Genomic DNA, 23,272 nt, shown 5'->3' with positions numbered 1-23,272 from the left:
TTTGTTGACAGAGAATGGCTATATTATTTGAAATCACTGAGATTCTCTGATGATCATGCAATTGACATTGATAACAATTACTTGCCCATGCTAATCCAGTAATAACAGAGAGCTTCCACTGGAACTTTCCAAATCCAATGGCTTCCACCGCATCTTCCACCATGAAAGTATCTAGAAAGAAAACAATACTAGTGCAGAAGTATACTCCTTTCCTAGTAAGAGCCATCCCTTGAGGCAGCATTTTCTGTGAATGCAATTACTTATCAACTGGGTAATCTACTGAGATCTAAAATATGTAACAGAAAGCTACTTAGCTTTTATACAGTTCCTACTCAGAAAAATCTCTGTGTTCTTCCGGAATTGTGCTAAAGCCAAAATAATTCTAAATATTCCTAGAACATTTTATTCACATAGAAGTATATCAGTGTAGCACCAATGACTCCAGCACACATTCAGCCTATTACTCCTGGGAGTGACTCCACCAGCCACTGAATTGCAGCTTCCTCTGGTGAGAAGTATATGAGCTGTTCAACAGCACATAGCAATACTATGCAAGTGATGGAAAGTACAGGAGAATATTTTATTGCATGGAGAGTCAAACTGTAATTATTTGAATTGAGAATTTGTCCAAGACATGTATCTTAAAACATATTTTCATTAAAAATGCTGACAGTTCTTGTTTCCCACATATTATCATGACCTTATTACTTTGTTCTATCTGAAGAAGCTGAGATACCTCAAATTCCTTTGCTCAAGTGCAAAATGAAATATACAACAAAAATAAATTTTGATACTCGAGTTGTTTAAATCAATTAAAGTCTCAAAGTTTTAAGACTTCCAGCACTTTAAAAAGTACTTTTGCCAAAGAAAAGCTTTATCTAGCTAAGAGTTGGACATCCTCACAAAGCAAAAGACAGAAACACAAACCAAAAGGAAATCAAACAAAATCTAACTGATAAAACAAAGCAGAGGTGTCATAAGACCCCAGTTTGTGACTTTAACTCAGGCATTTGATGTGATGGCACTGAAGCTCAGCATATTGTGCTGTTGCATCACTTGCACTTTTTTGGGCGATGTGCCAACTGAAATTCTACATATATCTGCAGACTCGCACTGGTGCACTGAATCTTTTGAGAAACTCACTGAGCTCACTCCATGGTATTCTGGCTTCCTATTGCATCAATATGTTAATAAATAAGTCCCTGGGAAAACAGTCATCCTACAAAATTTTAGTATGCCTTGTGCTGAGACAAAAACAACACTTCTCGTATCTTCTAAATTGGTGTTGCCTTCAGGGCAGTCAGCACTTCTCTGCTAGGCAGAAAGCAGAGGCTGGGATGTACATTCCTTTTGTCTCTCTTGTCCTCTAGGTGAGGAGGAGACAGGAACACTGCAGAGGCTTCATGCTCAGCCTTGAAGGCGAGCCACGTGTAACTGCTCCAGTAAACTAGGCGAAGTTTTAGTAGCACTGGTCAGTTCTAAAGGAAACTAAGTTAAACCTCCTGTATGAAATAGGTGGTGACAACTAGATACCCAACTCCTTAAAAGGGTCTATTACTGGTAATACAAAACCAAACACATAAAGTATCCCTCAGAGAATAAGGTAACTATATCATGATTTTCAGGTGTAACATAATTTGCCTGTGTTATTGTTTCCTTCTTTTATCTGGGGATCTTTAGCTTCTCTAAACCCAGTGTATTCAGCCCGCTTGCAACATGACTGAAATGAAGAGGCCACACCTTTCTCCTTACAGGAAAATAAGAAACCTACTCACCATCAGTTGGGTTGGCAAATTCTTTTGGCACTGCAGCTCCATCCTCTAGCTCAATAGGCTCTAGCTCTGTCCGAACACCCTCAATCTGAATTTCATGTTCTCCTGAAATGACATCCTCATCTGACCTTGAACTTTCCCCAGTGCGGCGAAACTTGACCACCCTAAGAATACAGAGACAAGGATTAATACTTTGGTGAGGCTTTTTGAGGTCAAAGCTGTGTTTGGTTAGTCTTGAAGCCCTATTTGGTCAAACAGCAGCAAGGTTTCTCCCCACCCTACTGTCTCCATTTCACATTCACAGAGAATGCTGTGACTTTTATTTATATCTGCTTTTAGATATGTTATCCTCTTGGTGGCTACTGGCTTTGGAAAAACAGCAGAGCATATTGCTATGTGATAGAGTTATCATTTTTGTAGAAGGAATATAGTTACTATGCTAACTATAAAGTTATAAAAACATACAGGTTATAAAAATGTGATGAAATGATACATATTTAATGATAACCATGTTTTGTGCGCCTAGACTTTTATTGCAAATTAGACATAGCTGTGTCATTGAATGTCAGGTGTTTTGACCTTGTAGGAAGAGCCCAAATTCAATTTTTCACATTGTTTTCATAAGAATGATTTGTGTCTTAGGAGAAGCAGAACTCCTGAAATATGTCAGATTTTTAAGCATTACTTAGTGAAGTAAGATTCATATGACAATTCAGTGAATTGACTGATTTTCTTCCATTATGGTGATGATTCTGTGACTATAAATATGACTGCTTTCATCTCTTGTCTTAAAGTCTTTAATATTATGTAATTAATTAAAAACCTGTATTTTAAGAAACTATTTGATTTCCAATACTTGGTTCATCTGTGCATTTTTTGAATCTCTTAGGTAATGAGGAGGGACAGAATAAGAAAGTGAATGAAATTATACTTCTTTTTTCATTAAGTCCAAGTCAAAACTGAAGAGTGTACCTGCCTGCCAGTTATAACCCTGGCATACGAGATGATGATTGTCACATGAGTGTCATGCTCACAGCTGTCTGCATTTTATATAATTTCTGGCACTAGCTGAGAGATAATCATCTAATCTCTGCAGCAAGGCCACGGAGAGAGTAAGACCTGAAAACAGAACTTTGCTAAGTTGACACAACTTTCATGTTTTGGTTAGAGTGATTTTGTGCAATGCTTCATGTATATAGTCAAGGTCCATTTTCCATTAATTAAGTTTCCTGTGACCAAACAAAGATTTTGGAACAGATCTACCATATTTAATGTAACAAATTTCTCAAGCTTCCTTCACTTTACCTGCAACATCAGCGTAAATTTTTCACCTTGGCAACTGACAATGTCTTGGACTTCAGTGAAATAGTTTTTTTGGAATGGATTAAATTAGTCTTGCTACTATCTGTTCTGACTTCCAATACCTTAATTTTACAATAAAGATTAGCAGAGAGCCTCTTGCACTTCAGTTTAATCCTTTGTTTTAAGGGTCAGCAAAACTAAACTATCAGCATCCTTGCCAACTGCAGCTGCAGCAAACTGACATGCATGTGTGACATTTCTAAAGGTGATCTGGAAGACTTTTCAAATTTGGCAAGACCTCAACTCTTATTTTCTCTTACAAGTGCTGATGACACAATCAATACTTAATATAAGGGCAAAATGATGAGGAATCTACAAAACTCCTGTAAATGGATTTTAGTCCAATGGTGGACAAGAGGATGGAGGAATGAACATCTCAGTCACCCATGGGTTTTTTTACAAAGAGAGAAATCCTGCGCATGACCAGCCATTCAGTCCAGCTCAGGATTTCACTGTGGCAGAAACATAAAGCAGAGGGATACAAAAAATTATTATTTTGTTTTCTCACAGTCCTGGCACTTAAATTATTTCCCTAACCACATCCCATCTGGGGAATTGCACATATTCACTAATGATATTCTGGCAGTAACCTGGAGAAAGAGAGAGAGAAGTACAGTGACCATTTTGTGAGGTTGTCACTCATCTTTGGGACTGCTTTGCAAGCTGTTGAGGCATTTTGGGATGATTTTTTCAGGTAAAGAGGGCATTCCAAGATCTGTGTGGGGCAAATATTCCCTGTACTACTTTAGTAATGCTTTCATCTACAGCAGGAAACTGAAAACTTTTCTCTGGCCTTTATGTCTTGGCAGACAAACAACAGTCACAAATTTTGTTTTCTAAGATAACATTTTAAGATCTTAAACATAAGAACACAGAACAAAACCCCAAGCTTCTTTGAAATGAACAAGAAAACTACACTGACTGCAGTGAAACTAGGGTTTATCTCACATTCTGATTCAGGGTATGCAGAGAATCCTTCACTCAGTTATAAGAGAAGACAAACAAACCAATCAAACTCGTCTGAATTCAGGTTCATATTTAGTTCCATTGAGAAACTCAATTCTAGATTTTCTTCATCTGATTGTTTTTTTCACCTCAATACAACTATCTTGGTTTGAATTTTCTTTTGCCGACCCTATAGGACAAACAAAAGTAAGTAATACTCTCACGTTAAAATTGTCACTGAAGATATAATCCTCCTATGACCTGCAAAATATACACCCTCAGCAAACAAACACTGAAATTTGTATGCCCATGAGATTACTTTATTATTACAAAGGGCAATTAATATCAAAGTACCATTCGTATCTTATTTAAAAAGGCTTTACAAACACCTGGTTTAACTATACAGGAAGTAAACTTTTATGTTTGTATTTTTTTAAAGGAAGACTATTACTATAACTTCAGCAGCCTCAAAGCCTGATGCAAAGTTCATTGAAGTATATGGACACCTTTTCCCTAGATTTCAGGAGGTCTAAAGTGCCATTCCTCCACAGGATTATGACTGAAAACCATTCATACAAACTATGCTGGTAACTGTTCAGCATCCTAGTAAGCCACAGGCAAAAATAAACTTGCCAATAAAATCCTTCCTGACTTTAAAGTACATGATCACAACCCCCCTGTATTACTGTTTCTTATTTTGTAGTATTTGTTGAAGTAGACTTTCAGAACTGACCATTTTGGAGATGATGGATCCAGATGCTATGCAAAGGCAGTGACTGATCTGAAAATTGTAAATACTTCAATGGCAATCTGAGTAGAGAGCTATCTGCCCACTTTCCTCATCATAGGAAATAAAAAAATATGTTTATGATTTAGGAACCTATGATACAAATTGACATAAATGAAGAAAAAAACCACACAGTGATATTTACTGTTCCATACTTGCAAAATTCTTCACAGCTGAGACATCTCAGAGAACTGCATTTGTTTGCAAGATCTCACAGCACCAAATATGTCTAATTAGACCTACACTGAAAGGTACTTTAGAACATTTTTCTGTGTTTTGTTTGGTTGGTTTTGTTGTTTTTGTGTTGTTTTTTTTAAAAAAAAAAAGATTGGGAAAAATGGCCTAATGAAATCATGTCTTATTCTTTTTCCTGACCAGCTGAATGCATCCGAACTAAGTATTTGAAAATAACTGGAGTTCATGTCCATTTTTCCAACTTATTAGAAATGTCATGGGACAGTTTGCTCTGTCATTGACATAAGCTCATTAATATTCAAAATCAACTTTAAGCATTTATTCCCTGCCTTGCAGAGTCAATGATTTATAAACAGGAATATGTTCCAAAGCACCCAATAATGGAGCATTAGGAGAAATGGACTTGTTTTTAAAGGAAACATTTTGCATTCATGAAAAGGAAAGGAAATACTGATGTTAAAAGGCAGCAATGCTTTTAACACCTTTTTGCACAGATCCAGCAACCACATCACAACAGCAAAGAGTTCCTCACAAATAACAGCATTTTCCTCGCGCAGCAGTGTTTGCTTCTCCAAAACACACAGTTAGCAGATATTGATGGTACTCACTGCAAACACACCTTTGCAAAAAAGGTTCTGATCTGCAATCAGTTCGCGGCACGAAGGAGGAAGCCGAGGAAGATGCCTTCCCTAGCACAACGTTATTTACAGATGCAATCCGCCTTGCAAATGCAATAGTAATGCTTCCTCTCAAAAAATCTTTTGGCACTTCCACAGTTTTATTCCACCCCTCCTTTATTTCTACCACCATCAAGTTCATGCAAAAAATAAAAATTGAGCGAATTTATATAACAAATGGATCCCTGCATGCCCCCAGGATGCTGAACCCAGGCAGCTATACAAGGAAAATGGCCTGCTTCCCAGGGCCTAAGACACTTCCTAGAAATAATTCCCTTAAAAATCACCAGGATTCACAATATCCCTCCAGCCCGTTGAGGAGAAATCCTGCGCATCCCCGCTCCCCTATCGGTGCTACTCACGGCAGCTGTCTCAGCTGGAATAAATCATCCTCCATTGCCGGGCTGCCTCTGCAGGAGCTGCTCTCATCGCTCTCGCATGGCGGGGATGGCTGGAGCTGCGGGCGGGCGGGCAGGCAGGCAGGCAGGCGCGGCGGCTGGACAGCTCCGGTGGCGGCCGGCAGCCCGTACCGAGCGGCACGGGAACGGCTCGGCACGGCTCGGCTCGGCTCGGCTCGGCGGGGCGGGCAGAGGCGGCGGGGCGGCCGCGGCCCGCGGCTCCCTCCCCTTCCCGTCCCTGCTCTGGGGGTGCTACCTGCCAGCCTGGCCAGGACCGGGGCTCGGCTCCCCTGCCACTGGCGGTCCGCCTCCCCTCGGGGATCAGTGGTCGATGGATGACCGGTCTCCCGGCAGGGTGCAGCCTCGGGGAATATCACGGACTAGGCGAAAAGGAAGCGGAGAGGATGGAGACATCCACAAGGAAAGCCAAGGCCAGTTGGGTTAGGTGCCTCCGCTCCCCGGAGGAGAGCAAAGGGTCTTCTGGGGACCACGACACCAGCCTGCCGAGCGGCAGGACCACGCAATTTTGGCAGAAAATTACATTATTACAGTGAACAGGAACCCAAGGACAGTTCCTGTACGTGATCTCTTGTAGCGACCTGGTAGGGCTTCCGAGTGGGCGCTCCTCAGGCACAGAATGAGATTAGTTTGTCAAACTAATCCCAGTTACTTACCTGAAAAAATACACTGTCACCCTGACACATCCATCCCGGCAGGTCTTCTCCTTCTGTTGGAAAAGATGGTTTATTTGTGCATATGCCTGCACATACAGAAGAATCCTTTGCAGAGAAAGGCCTGCAGGAGAAAACGAAGAGGAAATACATGCTAGGAAGATGAGTAGGAGACATTCAACATGATTAGAATTTAAAACACGTTTGACAAATTGGAAAAATGGCCTGACATCAACAAGACAATTTCAAATGAAGACAGGTGAAAAGTGCTACAGTGACGAAGAAGAATTCAGTTGTACAAATTCAGGTCAGGGAACAACAGGTGACGCAAGAGGCTTGGCCTTAGCTATGACAAATCAAACATGCTTCAGTTTGTGGATGGGAGTTGTTCAACTATCACACAGATTTAGTCTAGGACACTAAGTATTAGAAATCTTAACAGGTTTTAGTATTTATACGAAAGGACTTGCAGCTGACCTAGCTAGGGTTTCAGCTTCCCTAAAAATAGTGACAATAATTGTTTAATGAAGTATTTGTGCCAAGGAGTGGAAATCAGATGCCTACACATAGGCACTGGCTCCATTTTAGGTAGCTGCGTATCTCCTGCAGCCTCCAGCTGCAGATTTTGCACAGGACTGGATGGTTGATCACACAGGACCAAGTGGATATCTCAGGCACCTTAGGGCTCTCCTGCATGGGTCAAGATGTCTGTGCTTAGGCAACTAAAAACTACCCTAGAAGTGTGATAAAACCCAATTTTAATTGCATGAAATGCATGTGTGTTCTTTAATATATATTCTCAAAAACATTTTAAAAAAAGACTTTTTCAAAGAACAAGTTTTAAGAACGTGTTCAGGATGTGTTTGCTATCCCGCTCTGCTCTCTGTTCTCTGTCACCTCTCTTGCCATTTTCTGCTTATCCTTCACAGACACACAGATTTCCATGCACAACACAACTCTTCAGTTCGTGCACCCTTTTACTTGTCTTTGAATTGGGTGGTGACGTGTTCTGGCTGAAGAATGGCATTGTTCCAGCTGTTTGTTACCATAAAGGAGCTGAGCAGTTTATTTGGAATGAAAGGCAGCCTGGCCCATCGCAATTAAAAAATGAAAGGCCTCAGTAGATAAAACTGGTCTACCAACACCCTCCTGGTTTGCAAGATTTATGTTTCTTCTTCAGAAAATGTGGGTTAAAGAAACCATAGTTCAATGCTTTATCTGATCAGATCAGAGAAGTCTGTTCTTTTTCACTGGGTAAAATACTGTAGATAAAGTCAGTACAATGGGAGGAGTTATTGAACTGAAACTTCCAGAGGAAAGCAGTCATTGCAGGCTTTTATCAGGGCGGTCTTGGCGGAGCTTATCCACAAAACACAAGTTCACAGACACTCTGGGTTGCTTCTCCCCCAAACTAGCTAGAAAATGGCATTTTCCAAGCAGAGTTCATTGCATACGTTCATACATAAGCAACAACTTTCTTTTTAGAATACAGCAGCTATATTACTTTTTTACTAAATAAGGTCCAATTTTCCAGTAAGTTAAGGGTGTAAGTTTGGGTCCTCTGAGCACACTGGTTCCTTTGTCTCACGTATTTAATGTGTATGAGACAGCTATGAGAATGGTATGTTGCACACTTACACTGCAGCTGTCAGGATGACTTTATTTCTTCACATCCTTCTGCTCTTCTGCCTGTCGCTCCCCTGTTTCTCTCAGCCTCTTGCTATCTACTCTCCTACTCTCCAGACTGCTCTCCTCTTAAGAACAGCCTTCTGGCACACGCAGAGCCATGTCAGGTGAACAAGGACTCGTCCAGAAAGACACACAGGGTGTACCAGTGTCGTTGTTTAACCCCAGCCAGCAACGAAGCACCACGTAGCTGCTCACTTGCTTCCCCCCCACCCAGGGGGAGAGAATCAGAAGGACAAAGGTAAAACTCATAGGGTGAGATAAGAACAGTTTAATAGAACAGAAAGGAAGAAACTAATAAAGATAATAACAACAATAATAAAATGGCAATACTAATAAAAGAATTGGAATACACAAAACAAGTGATGCACAATGCAATTGGTCACCGCTTGCCAACCGACACCCAGTTAGTTCCCAAGTGATCCCCCGCCTCAGCCCCACTCCCCCCAGTTTATATACTGGGCATGACGTCACATGGTATGGAATACCCCGTTGGCCACTTTGGGTCCTGTCTGTGTCCCCTCCCAACTTCTTGTGCCCCTCCAACCTTCTTGCTGGCTGGGCATAAGAAGCTGAAAAATCCTTGACTTGGTCTAAACACTACTTAGCAACCACTGAAAACATCAGTGTGTTCCCAACATTCTTCTCATACTGAACTCGAAAACGTAGCACTGTACCAGCTACTAGGAAGACAGTTAACTCTATCCCAGCCGAAACCAGGACAAACAGTCACTTCGCTAACAAAGGTTGTTAGAATCGGTGTGGGGAGGTGTGAAGCGGGAGCCTGTTACCTGCCAGGCCCACAGACGCGATCAGCAGCTGCCATCTCGAGGTGCTCTCAAACCCTGCAAGTGCCAGTCATTCTGCCTGCAAGCGCTGCTGGGCGCTTCCTTTCCTGGCACCGGCGTGAAGTACTCCTTTCTCTAACCAATCCCCAAAATGCATTAGTAAAACCAAAACCTAACAGCACTAGGTGGAGAGCAAACGGAGCGGGCCCCTCAAATACCAGTGCCCGGTTCAGGTACAGAGGGAGAGGGGCGTCAAGGCAGGACGGCGCAGCCTCGGGGCTGGCATGTGCTATGCGGCGATGCGAGCCGTTCTCCCTCCGCGGGGTTTGGACTCTTTCACAGATTCATAGAACCCTTTAGGTTGGAAAAGACCTTTAAGATCATCGAGTCCAACCGTCAACCTGACACTGCCAAGTCCACCGCTAAACCGTGTCCTCAAGCACCACATCTACGCGTCTTTTAAATCCCCCCCAGGGACGGTGACTCAACCCCTTCCCTGGCAGCCCGTTCCAGCGCTTGACAACCCCTTCGGTGAAGAGATTTGTCCTAATGCCCAATCCAAACCTCCCCTGGCGCCGCTTGAGCTTGCGGGGTTTAAGTGTCCCACCTCCTCCCTACAGCTTTGAGACACGCCCCCCCCCCCCCCAGCCGGCGTTCCCTCAGGGGGGCTGCCGGGCAGCGTGCAGCGCGGGAAGCGCTCTCCGTTACACCCGCCTTCCCCGGCCTTGCCCGGTTGACGGGCCGGCCCGCAGCAAGGCCGGTGCCCGCCTCCACCGCGGCCTTAGCGACCGGCCGCCCGCCGCCGCCCGTTGCTAGGGGCGGTCCGCGCTCTAACCGGGCACCCCGCGCCACTTCCGGCGCTCCGCCGCCCCGTCCGCCGCGCCGCCCTGCCCGCCGGGCCCTGGTTCCGGCGCGGGGGGGGGGGGGGGGGGGGTTGCGGGATGCTGCCCGGCGGTACCGCGGAGGCGGACGGGGCGGTTCGGCGGTTGCTGCGGGCCGGAGCGGCGGCCAGGTCAGCGGCGGGGGGGACACGGGCGGGCCCGGGCGGCGTGGCGGGGCCAGCGGGCCGAGGCCGGTCTTTCTCCCCCGAGCCGGGCACCGAGCACCGCGAGCGACAGCGGGAGGAGGGCGTTAAAACACGCGGGAGCCGTGCGAACCTCCTGGGCGTCCACCGCCTCCCCGCCACACACACCCCGCGTCCGTGGGTCTCACCTGCAGGCAGAGGTAGAGACTCCCCGGCTGCGGTTTCTGTTTTTGTTATAGTTTTGGGGTTTTTTTCCTTCCCCGTTTCAGGTATAAAGTGATGAAGAACTGGGGCGTTATCGGGGGGGTCGCCGCCGCTCTGGCGGCGGGGATGTACGTGCTGTGGGGTCCCATCACCGAGAGGAAGAGGCGCAGGAAAGGTAAGGAGGGCGGGAGGGCAGGGAAAACACGGGAAAAGCGCCCCAAAAGTCAATTCCGGCGTGCCAGAGGGCTCTCCGGGATTGTTGGAAACACGCCTGCTTCTGTCGTTCTATTATGAGCTGCAGTAAATTATCTTCTCTTGCTAAAGACAAACGTTTGGTCACTGTCCTGTTTAGAAACGTAACAAATTCAAAAAACCAGGCATTGACTTTCATAGTAACTGTATCAATTGACATTTTTCTAAAATTGTAACTCGTCAGACGTGGTTTTGTGTCCTGTGACAAGTTCATTACTGAACTGCTGCGGATAACGCGCTTTATTTTATTGTGCATTTTGGAATGCAAAAGAAATGTGTTCTTATTGACAATTAGTACAAAAGAGGTGAAAGACTCTTGCTAAGCAGAGTTGCACAGAAACATCTCTTATTAATCCTTGGCAAGCCAGCTCTTTTCCTGAGCAAAAGAGAAAGCTTCACCAAACCAAGCTGAAGCATGCAGCAGTGCAGCTGTGACCTCATGGGCTCCTGGAAACTTGCACAATAAGGGACTCCTACACTATATATTGTAACCAAGAATTTTACAGTTTGTACAGTAACTTGGAGATAATCCTGAGCCTTAGTGTTGTGGATAGAAATCTGTTCCTGTCCAGGAAAAAAGAGTATTTTTCAAGGAACATTTTAAAAGATTTTACAGGGGCGTAAGTCTCAGAGACCACCATGTATATAAACACTTTACAGGATGCTGTAGCAGGGTCTTCTAGTTTTCATGGGGAGTAAGTACCAAATAAAGGCAAATAATTTAATTTTAATATAATTTTAAAACCTAACACAACACTTATGACTGAAAATACTCAGGTTTTCCTAGACTTTATGGTGTAAACTCTTATACTTCTATTTGTAGGGCTTGTACCTGGCCTTCTTAACTTGGGAAACACCTGTTTCATGAACTCTTTGCTGCAAGGCTTATCTTCCTGTCCATCTTTCATAAAGTGGCTGGAGGAATTTACAGCACAATACAAGACAGACCAGAACCAGTCCACTGAGCATCAATACTTGTCAGTCACTTTGCTGCATCTCCTAAGAGGTACTTTAACATTTTCATGTTGCGATAAACTAACAAGAAAATATTTAGCATAAATGTTATTGTTTCTAGCCTCCTTTCCTAAAGAAAGGAAGCTCATATGGCCTTGTACTCTTCTCTCTTTACTTTCCCTCTACTAACTTTGAATTTATCGGCCAAGTTCAACCAATTTTCACAGAGGGGTAGAGATCCAAAAGGTATTAAGTTACTGTATCGAGCCTGAACAGCACAAGGCCCAGCTGCATACGTCCCCAAAACTGTTTGTTTCTTGGCCAAGAGCTGAAAGGTTTCAGGTTTTGTTTGACTCGCCTGGCAATCAAGAAGCAGCCAACACAGCATTGTGCACGTTGCTCTGAAGAAGCCGTTTGCCAGCAGGTTGAACAAATCTGAGGTAGAGGGCAACAGGGGTGCTGAAAATGTGGTTACGGCACCCATTGTCACAGGCTTTAGTGCATTTGCTGTTCACAGAGTATTAACGGTTAAAGCAGTAAGAAAATGGACTCGGTAAAATTGAAGAAATAGGAAAATACTATCTCAAGTAGATGGGCACTCAGAATTCTCTATAAAAGAAAATTAATGCATAAAATAATTTAAGCATTTTTGCCAAACTTACTATTTTCCCAAAAATATGCACTATTAAATGAGATACTTTGTATGATGTTGGATGGAAATGGTAAAGCCTCTAAGCCCAATTTGGTAACCCATTTCAGACTTGCCCCTGTGCTAATTTCATGTACCAGTTACATCCTATTTAAACACTCAAAGTGTTTAAGCAATCTGTTGGCTCTCCTTGGCTTTCCTCACAGGGCTTTGTTTTAAAGGAAATCCATTGGAAGTTCTGCCATCTCAGGATGGTGTTCATACTAAAATTATGCCAGTTAAGCATGTACATTTAACTGATGTTAAGGATGATGGGACATTAATACTGGGGTTTCTGTGACATGTAAAGTACCAGTTTTTACCCAATCCACCAGTAAAAATGTGTCTTTCCAGACGGTGTTTATATTATTTATTCTCTCTGTATCAGTGGAGAAACCTTTCAGGTTGCGATGAGGAGAATGTATGCAGTTAGCCTGAGTCAGATGAGAATGGTAATTAATACATAGTAGTTTGACTGTCATTGTCTACCTGTCTTAATCAAGAGTAACTCTGCTGTAATCAATTATATGATGCTTAAGTAACACACAGTCTAAAATAAACAGATTTGTGTTCTAACTATTCTTTGTGGCTCCTTCTAACATTTTTAAATGTGATGTCTCTAGCTTTATCCTGTCAAGAGGTAACAGAAGATGATGTCCTGGATGCAAGCTGCCTGTTAGAAGTTTTAAGAACGTATAGGTGGCAGATCTCATCATTTGAAGAGCAGGTGATTACAGAATTCAATTAGACTGCCTGATACACACCTCAGTGCTTAGATATGGAATAACAGAAAGTTGAAGCTATGGTACTAATAACCCTGAGTGTCAAATCTGAATCTTCGCTGTAGCAGAAAGTTTGCTTTAAAACGTGAAGGAAAACAACCATGCGATTGATGAATGGTGTTTTCAGTTTGCTTAGATACTCATCATGGAAACCCTGGCTGCTTCAAAACCTTATACTTAATTACCTTCAGATTTGGTACAATGGAGCCAGTAATATTAAAATAGAAGAGATACAGCCCTAACTTCGCTATAGATAATGGGTCTGTGCTAATGTGCCACGCTGCTTCAAGGGATGGACTCTACTTGACTAACATTTCCAAATATAGTTACGTGTAACACACAAGATTTCTAATTCTTGTTTTCAGTATTTTCAGCCCCTAAGTAAGTGCAGCTGGCTGATGAGCTCCACCAATTGTCTCACTCAGAAAATATGGTTCTATCTTTTATATTTCAGAGCCAAAGCAAACACCAGAGATTTCAATTATGCTTTTATTGAAATCATGGAAAGCAGGCCTTTGTGCACTCATTTTTCTTTTTTCCTCCAAGTATTTTAGTATCTTTTGAGTTTGCATGGCCCAGAATTTTTTTCATAATATGCACTGTTATCAAGTTCAGCTTTATAGAAAAAGGTTTTTGGGCAAAACTGCAACAGATGCACAAATGGTTACTCTTAATACACAAGGTGGGCTCTAAGCAGTAATTTTTCCTTTCATTTTCCACTACAATGATGTAGTCATATGTGTATCAGTACTCCTGGTGTATGTTTTGATGTCTGTTGTTTTCGCTTCCTCTAAGTCTTATTTCTCTATTTAATAGGATGCTCATGAACTATTTCACGTCCTTACCTCTTCATTAGAAGATGAACGGGATCGTCAGCCACGTGTGACACATTTGTTCGACGTGCATTCACTGGAGGTGACTTCTTTACCAATGTTACTTCATTATCAGAAGTTTCTGTAGTCTGCCTAGATTCCTAAGTGTGTCAGGTATAAAGTGTCTGTTTAGAAACTGAAGATATTTTCATTATGTTTACAAAACCATTCTTCAGTACTCTTGAGAGAAACAAATCAATAGGCCAGGCAATCTAAAGAATAAAAAATGTTTTTTTGTACGGAAATGTATTTGAATTTATAGTGATCCCACTTTTGTGAGGGCTCTTGCATTCCTAAATCTGTGGAATACAGGGATTGAAATAGTAGCACAGAACAGTAGTCCATCTAAGCAGTTACTCTCATCTGTAAGAGCTGACACATGAAAGAGATTTGAAAACTGCAAAATGGTCATTTATGGAATAGTCCATTTGGAGGTGAAATATATCTTATCCTCCAGTTTAGTGGTAAACTTCATGCAGATGGAAAGTTTCTATCTCTTTTTCTCTAAAATATATATAAAAGGTTTATAAAATGTTATGCTTTTATTTTAGTACTCTGAGGCAGAGAATTCTGCAGATTAATTATTTTATTAAAAGTGTTGTCTTTGTCAATTATAAATTTGTTGCGTCCCAGGTTTTTTGGCCTTCCTCAAATATAAAGAGACACTAAAACTCCCACAGTTGTTCTAATGTCAGAAAAGCGTATTAGGGATGAAATAAGAACATATTTAATACTTAATGGTTTCTAAGGTAGGGTTAATGATATCTTTTTATCTTCCTCTGTAGCAGCCAGAAATAACCCAAAAGCAAATAAGCTGCAGAACAAGAGGTATACTTTTTTCCATTCTGAAATATGAATATTCATAGTGTAGTCACTTTGTTTATTAAGGGGATAATATTAATTGATCTTTGTTTGTATTGGACTGAAATATATCTCTTCAGCTGTAAAAAAACCTGTTAATTATTTGTCAGTGGGACACAACATGTTTTAGAGCAGTTACTTTTGTTACTGTGGTCCAAAAATGTGGAACTGTAGTGATGAACACAGATGTACTGAAAAAAACCAAAAAGAATAATTTCAGCTTTATGTTTCAGGGTCTCTTCCCCCTGTGTCAAATCACTGGAAATCTCAGCATCCTTTTCACGGAAGGCTGACCAGCAACATGGTTTGCAAACACTGTGAACACCAGGTATAAGAATGTGTGTCTGGTAATATATGTATACATGAAAACAGATGTCCAACACTCAGAGCGCATTCTGATACCATCATCCCTTGTTTCTGATATAGCTGGTTTAAGCTCCAAAGGTTTGCAGGGCTGACAGCTTAGACTGTTACTTTTTCGGGTACTTATTATGGCATTGGTGATGAACAAGAATGTATCACTAAAAGTACTGAATAAAACTAAGTGTGTTCCACTTTGTGGGGATAATAACTGTCTTATCAGACAGACTAATAGCTGTCTTATTATATTTAGTATTCATTACCACAGCTATCATATACTGAAAATCCACTCACATGGGTAGCGTTTTAGGATGAGCTATTCATTCAGCACACAGTATTGGGATTGCACATGCAAAGCCAAATTAAGTTGCAGTCCAGTTATCCAGAGTAAGGAGATGAAGATAACCTGGATAAAGAAAAAAATAAAGTAAGTAAATCTCATTTGTAGATCAAACTGCAGGAGTACGTTTAGTACTTTTTCTTTTCAAAACCTTGCAAACAAATTTAAGTGAGTAGGGCAGCTTCAGCAGAAAGGGGCTAAGTAGCACCTTGTATACCTAGTGTTCCTTAGCACTGCGGTTGGGAAAGCGTGTGTTTTTGACCCTATTCCACCAGGTAATTGTGGACAGCAGAGGGCACGTGTTCATCTCGTGTGAGGCTGGTTTGGGGTTTCTTTTTGACCATCATAAATTTTAGCTCACTGGATATGTGAAATATTTTCTTGCAGAGTCCTGTGAGGTATGATACTTTTGACAGTCTCTCACTGAGTATTCCAGCAGCTGTGTGGGTACGTATCCCTCACTGACACATGATCCAGCCAGTCTGCCTCTTGACTCGTTGTCATAGCTATACCTTCACTAGTGTCTTTCTAAGATGCTACAGCCTAAGCGTAAATGAGTAGCTACAGTTTATTTTCCTGCCTTTTTATAAATGATCCTGTTGTGCCAATATAGTACCTTACCACTAATGTGTTGGTGCAAATTACCAATTAGTACAACAAGCATAACTTTGTTAACACCAATAGAATTTTCTGTTTCTCCTGGGGGAGTGTTTGCTCCTTTCTGTGTAATTTGAACAGACCAGATTGTATCCTGAGGGCCGTTTCTGGCAGTCTTGGAAGGAGACCTTTGGGTGCGCTGTCTCTGTGGTGATAATACACAAGTTACCCAATACAAGATTTTGCATCAAGTGATTTCAACTGGAAATTGTTTCTGTTTCTTTTTGTCTCTCTGAAAAACTTTGAATGACAAAACATTGTAGATTTTTGGGGAAAAATGTGCAGGACGTTTTTGAACTATACCGGTTTGTTACTTAATGTCTGCTAGCGATTTGTCTTTCCAGACAAGTAGCAACTACTTGCAATTATGGAAACTCTGACTGGCACCTATAGAATACACTCCTGGACAGCTAGGATTGGGATTTGGACACATCTTCTGCTATTTGTGTTTTATTTTATACCATCATTGAAGATTATGCCCTTCATACTTGGCAATATGTAGTAGAGTCTACAAGGAAGTATAGGAAGGAGTGCCTAAATTCAACTAAATGCTGTACTTCTCCTATGTAGAAGGTCTGAGTGCATAAAGTGACCCATGAAGTGCTGGAACTTTAGAGAAAAATAGTAACAGGGCCAGGAATCTGTAGTTTAAAACCCCACTAAAGGAGTCACACAGGGAGTCACAGCTATTGTTCTTTTCTACAGGCTGCAATGTTTTCCCTGTTTAATCGAGGCAAAGGAAGAATCCTCATAGTTAGTTACATTATCAGCGTTCTATACTCAAAGCCACTTAACCAGTTTTCTCAAGAAACAAGTCTGCAGTTCTGTATTTTTTATGAAAGAAATTATGAAAAATCCTTTCACAAAATTAAGTGGTATGCACCCTGAAATTACTGCAAATAATTTTTTTTTTCGTACTAAGGGTCATCCTATGACACTGGACCACTGCCTCCATCATTTCATCTCCTCTGAATCTGTGAAGGATGTTGTATGTGACAACTGCACTAAAGTATGTAATTTTAATTTACATAACCTCCTAGATTAGTTTTATGCCTGCTGACAGAATTATTGCTTCAGTTTTCTACTCCTTCCTTTGTGACTTCAGGAAAGCCTCTAGCTTGCCTGGGATTTCTTACATTTAAAATGGAGTTCTTATCTCACAGAGTATTTTGAAGCTTTATTTATTACTAGTATTACAAAATTTACAAATATTTTCTTCTATAATTACTCGGTATTATTTAGATAGTATTTGGGACAATTTTTTTGTTCTGGTATTTTAAACAGTATTTTACAGTTGCCTGTAATTTGATGATATCACAGAGCCGAAGTGGCTCATATGAAAACCAACAGAAATGGCATATGACTACACATAAACCTGGAGATTGAGCTTGTTCTGTAAATGCTCATTTCTGCTTGATTTTGGTTTAGAATTCTGATCCATTAGGATAGGACAAAATTTTTTAAGAAAGTTCCTAGAAAACTGTAGGTGTAACTAATATACTGAGCATAGTTCTAGATAGACAATTCCTTTTGTCTGCAATGTGCAGACCTGTACTATCATGTGTAATCTGATACAGCAGGTAATCGAATGTCCTTTTTATTCCCCCCCCTCCCCCTTTGATTTCAGATTCAGGCAGAAGGGACTCTGAATGGACAGAGCATAGAAAACCAGAGAACAACATTTGTTAAGCAATTGAAGTTAGGAAAGGTGAGGCAAGCTAACCGACCAAATTTATTTTTAAATCCTATTATACAGTCATTTCTTTCTTTGATCTCTTTGCTTGATGACCACTTCTTGGTATTAGACTGCTTTAATATTTTACTTGAAAAAGTAAGCTCATTTGCCGAATATTTGTAGGCACTGAGGCCTCAATTCAGTCACACTCTATAGCTGGAAGAATGTGAGTATTCTACTGTTATTCAGCAAGACATTTAAATGTGAGTTTGGCTCAGTGGCAGTTCGTATGTTTTGCATGAGTTCTTGATTTCCTTGCTAAGTGAAGGGATTCGTATATACAGTGTTTGTAGCACCTTTAGCAATTGCATATTTCAAAGAAATTAAGATGTTCTAAATATAGCTGGTTTAAACAAGTTAATATGGTACTAAACATCAGGTGTAATTTCTATGAGAAGCTCTTATTTTTTGCTCTGTGATCATGTAATGCAGAGGACAACAGGGCACTGGTCCGTAATTAAGAGCCTCAGGTGCCATTAATAATAATGTGCACTTATTGATAGAGCTTAACTCTGGCATGACTTTGAATGTCAGATATTTATAACTACTTGACCTTTTTTCCCCTGGTACTCTGACTGTGCAAAGCCATTACTTACTGAGTATTAGCAAATGTCTTACAACAACTCACTCCAACATATTCCGATCCTCATTTCTACTTCGCAGATCCACAAGCTAGATGAGACTGACAGGTGAGCTTTTTAGGAACACGCATGTATTTTTATTGATTTTTCTTCCATTTGGAGAAAACAATTAACATTAGCTATCTATCCTACTGCCTAGTGAGTGAGCAGTAGTGGCGTTATCAGAAATCTCAAGAGAGCTGTGAGTTAGTGTCACGTCCTAGGGATACTATGGCCAATAAGCTTACATGTAGATAAAGTAGCACATAAGGGAAGAGTTCAGTGATGCATTTATTTATCCACTAGACTTACCAGTTCTGTTATTATGCTTTTAACTTGAACAGCTGTTTCTCTTAATTTAAAAATGTATTTTGACTCTCCTTTTCTATGGAATATTGCTGAAGCTCCCTCAGTGTTTGTGTATCCATCTGCAAAGACTGAGCTGGTCAAACCAAGGCACTCCTCTGAAACGTCACGAACACGTACAGTTCAATGAGTTCCTGATCATGGACATCTACAAATACCGCATTCCTGTTCATAAATCAAGCCAGAATGAGCTGAATCAGAGACACTCTGAAGAGACAACACCTGGAACAAAGGATGGTATAGCAGTTAAACCTTCAGGTACTTATTTTGAAAATAAAATCTATTTGGTATTTCTATGTTTCAGTGATAAAACATTCTAATCTGCAGAATGAACACAAGAGCACTATCTTTATTTGGATCTATGCAAAGAGGACAGGTAGAAATCCCTTTCCCAGCAAGCATTAGGATACCCTGTTCCAAGTTTACAGTTCAGTTTTGATAATTTAATTTGATACTACTAAAAAACCGTTGCAAACAAACAAAAAAATCCCAGATAGCATAGAACTCACATGTCTTATGTCCAAAGGATGAAGGAATGTTAAACTTGGGAAGTCCTAGGGATTATATTGTTAGTGATCTCTTCTAAGGCTTCAGGACAAGCATAGAAAGAATGCTGGGAATGGTGACTTCTTAAAAAACAATTAGAAAATCTAGCTGTAGTAGGTATGTCATTTCAGCAGCTCAGTATTCTATTTAGTTGGGATTTTGCAAACATGGTCATTTTCATGTTTGTGTCACGTAAAAACAATTACCACTGTCTTTGGATATTACCCTCCACTGCATCTCTTAAGGGATTATAATATGTAATGAATTAAAATAAGTAAAATACCTTCATATTCTGTGATGAAAGGTACTGCAGGAACAGAAGCACTGTTGTTAGCAATACTAACAGTAGCATTGAGTTAAATTACTGAATGTCTACTTTCTCTTGCAGGTGCAGAACAGCCATCTGGTACTAAACCGGTCTTTATGAACGGTGCCTGCCCCTCTTCATTTTTAATGTCCTCGGGAACTCTTCCACTTGCTGCATTCCCTGAATGCAGGTAAGTTAAAGATTTGTACCCTATCTTATAACTTCGGTCCCTTCAAATTATGTCTTCCTTTATTCTGTCTTTATTGTGAGGCTGCATAGTCACAGAATCTAACATCTAAATTAGCTCCTGTGCAGAATTTTTTTGCTTTTCTCTTGGCCGGTTTTTAGTGGTTGTCTTTGGCTCCATTTCTCTCCTAGAAAAGGGAGTAGAACCTATTACAAGCAAAACTCAAAATCTCTTTTCTCTGGATCGTGGTCCAGTAAATCATCCTTCTGAATAGCCATAATCTTATTCTTGCTGTTTTTCTCTAGCCCTTTGTTTCATTTTTACCTCTTACTCTGATTTTAAAACTATTGCAAGAAATCCGTAGACCTCTTATAGATTTTTTTCAAACATTGAAGAAGCTTGATTTAAGTTGCAGCTGACATGATTCTACTTAGTAAATCAGCCTTGATGCTTCTCCTGATAATCTGTTTTCTTGGCCTTTGAGAAAGTTCACTTATTTTCATGCTGGTGACAAATGTATAGTTAGTTCCGTACCACTTCTTCTATCTGCCATTGCGTATTTGCCCCATGGGGAAGACAATTCCCACAATCACTGTGTGAAATAAGAAGCCTGGAACCATTTCGTGCCAAATGCTTGTTATGAAGACAGTTGCAGAGGAAATCCTTGAAAGTGGGTCCATCATTGTGTGTTACCTGCTGCAATTTTACCTCTTTTCAGTTGAAAGCACATTCTTCCAGAATAGCTTTTCTGTCCATTAGCAGTGCTTTAAAATACTGGCACATTGGTAGGTTTGATGGAAAATGCTGTTGCAAAATTCAGTCAGTTATGCTGTACAAAATGGCAGTAGCCCTCTGTAGCATAAACTTGTAAAGTAAATGGTTCAGTTTTCTCAATAACAGACCAAGGCAGCACTGCAGCAAAGATTTGCTATACTGAAAAGTAATTGCAAGGCAGTGTGTCTCTTATGGAGGCATCTATTTGCTCTAATAAGAAATTGCAACTGAAGACAAAGCAAGTGGGGCTGCTTCCGGTATATGTGTGATCCACAAGGGCTGCTGACCCTTTCCTTTTTCTCATTTGTCCTTCAGTTCCCCTGTATACCTTTACCGTCTGATGGCAGTTGTAGTTCATCATGGAGACATGCATTCTGGACACTTTGTGACTTACCGCCGCTCTCCACCTTCTCCTAAGAACCCACTCTCTGTCAGCAGTCAGTGGCTATGGATTTCTGATGACACCGTTCGCAAAGCTAGTTTGCAGGAAGTCCTTTCTTCTAGTGCTTACTTGCTTTTTTATGAGCGCATTCACTCGAGGGTACAGCACCAAAGCTTGGAGTTAAGGGTTGAAGAGTGATTAAGAGAGCAGAAGAAGGATGAAAACTGACAAAATTCCTCTAATGAGATCTACGTTGCATCTCCTGTCTGTTATGCAAATAACCCACCACAGGCCCTTTAACGTTCCCCTCCCTCTATGGCAATGGCTGGCTCCTGCTGGGAGTTGTGTTTTGTACCAAAATTACGCTACCCAAAGTTGGTCTGCTAATGTTGTGCAGTCCAAAGTAAACCTGTATTAGAGAAGCATTTATTCTGTTAGGTAGTAATTTCGTCAACATCACAGCTCTGAAACAGACAATTCAAACAGACTTCGCTGTATTCCATATTCTGACATGGCTGTAAATTTTCAAAGGGAGATGCTTAATCCCATACATTTCACTGCAGACATTTCTGAACACGGGAGCCCCAAAAGCAGTTGATGCGAAGCTACTGTTATCAAAGGCAATGATTTAAGAAACAAAAGTGCCTTGAGCTTATTTGAATAGTGACATTACCATTGTCTGAGTCCACTGCATGTCAGTTGCGTTCTGATAAATGTCTCAAGATGATGGGATGAACTACTAATGGAGTCAGGTTTCTCTCGACAGCCCAGCTAATCAATAAAGTAAGGCATCTCTACATAGCGTGCACGATCCAAAAAACTACTTCCCTGTTCATGTAATTTTCCCAATATTTTATTTTTTTATACATCATAGAAGTACTTCTGCTGATTGAAAATGCAGTTTCCCTTTTCCAGGAGAAAAGATAATTTTTTTTATCTATTAAGATCCAAGACCCTGGTATATTGCTCTCTATCTCTGGAATATAGCTGAAATCAAGAGACAGAAGTGTTTGCTAGCAATCGGTATTGTAATTTCCTTTGACACTATGGAACTGTTGAATACAGTTGCTTGTAGCATCAACTACAACTTCTAATGCTGTGATTTCAAGGCTACTGTAATTGGTGTTCTAGACTTGCCCTTCCTATTTTAATGCTGAAAACTGCCATTTCTCATCAGCCATTCAGATACATGCTGTCTGGCTTGCAATTGAGCTTTAGAGCTTGTACCGGTTGTGATTGTTAGCTGAGATGTATAGCAACACAAACATCCTTGTCAAGTTAGAGCATAAACAATTGAATTAGGACTGGTGGGCACTTAATTGTCTTGTGAAGTAGTCCAGCAGTCTGAAAAGACTGGTGTCACTGCATTAGATACACAGATTGCCACATAAACAGAAATGTGCTTTGCTGCTCTAGATTGTTTGATGTGTCAAAAAAAAATATCCCAAAGCACGGAGGTGGAAGCAGCAAAAATTATCCTTCTGACTACTTTTAAATTACTAGGAATATAGTATGTAGGCTATTTTTAGCTCTTTTCTATCCTTATAAGCTTGGAAGAGAAAAAGACTAATTCATCAGACAAGCTTTTTCAGTGTAAAACAGCAACTAAGTTTTCAAATGGTAACAACTGTCTTAATAGGGTTTTTTTAGGGCAACTTTGTACCTCATACATTCATATTGCTGCACAAAGCTCATAGGCATTCAGAGGCTTAAAACCAGCCAAAATAAGAGTGGTAATGGATGTATATGCAAAACTATTTACACAACTCATCATTCCAGAGTATGGATCTCAATTCCTGCTCCAAGTAATGCTCATAGTGCATAAAATAGTCTTTATAAATCTACTGACATACCAGTTCCTGAGAAGTCTCCCTGTCTGTGCTAGGCTAGCAGTAGCATGGTTTTAACCTTTCTATTTTAAGTTATGGGATAACAAGAACATCCCCCCCCCCCCCCCAAAAAAAAAAAAAAAAAAAAAACCAAAACAAAAAACCAAACTAGAAGAGTGCAAAATGCCAAAAATGCCCTGGCCATTGAACTAAGACCTAACTGACTTGCAGAAGGTGAAAGCCCTTCATTC

General features: G+C 40.8%; 2 protein-coding genes across 5 annotated transcripts in view; one reads left to right on the top strand and one right to left on the bottom strand.

The window, feature by feature from the left end:
* SVOP (SV2 related protein) overlaps positions 1-23,272 on the bottom strand; it is a 263,464-nt gene that overhangs the window by 19,905 nt on the left and 220,287 nt on the right. For 2 of the 3 annotated variants that reach the window (XM_049806513.1, XM_049806516.1), the window contains exons 1-3: positions 6,101-6,785; positions 1,776-1,936; positions 86-171 (exon numbers count right to left, since the gene is read on the bottom strand). In XM_049806513.1, coding sequence (XP_049662470.1) covers positions 86-171; positions 1,776-1,936; positions 6,101-6,135 — 282 coding nt within the window. In that variant the 5' untranslated portion in view covers positions 6,136-6,785. Of the gene's footprint in view, positions 1-85; positions 172-1,775; positions 1,937-6,100; positions 6,786-23,272 lie in introns of those variants that run through there. The other variant, XM_049806515.1, reaches the window with a different exon arrangement.
* USP30 (ubiquitin specific peptidase 30) lies at positions 10,160-23,142 on the top strand. Of its 2 annotated transcripts, none has more exons than XM_049806520.1 (13): positions 10,160-10,293; positions 10,575-10,684; positions 11,585-11,767; positions 13,027-13,130; positions 14,002-14,100; positions 14,846-14,885; positions 15,152-15,246; positions 16,006-16,065; positions 17,198-17,284; positions 17,903-17,983; positions 19,035-19,254; positions 19,931-20,039; positions 21,126-23,142. In XM_049806520.1, exons 1-13 carry the CDS (start codon positions 10,223-10,225, stop codon positions 21,388-21,390), a joined length of 1,524 nt encoding a protein of 507 aa, XP_049662477.1. In that variant the 5' UTR covers positions 10,160-10,222; the 3' UTR covers positions 21,391-23,142. The 2 variants fall into 2 exon arrangements, with proteins under 2 accessions (XP_049662477.1, XP_049662476.1); XM_049806519.1 differs by having other exon boundaries at positions 14,843-14,885.

Source organism: Accipiter gentilis, chromosome 7, assembly GCF_929443795.1.
Source record: "Accipiter gentilis chromosome 7, bAccGen1.1, whole genome shotgun sequence".
NCBI classification, from domain to species: domain Eukaryota; kingdom Metazoa; phylum Chordata; class Aves; order Accipitriformes; family Accipitridae; genus Astur; species Astur gentilis.
Note: the sequence above shows the minus strand (reverse complement) of the source record. Positions and strands in the feature narration are given on the sequence as shown.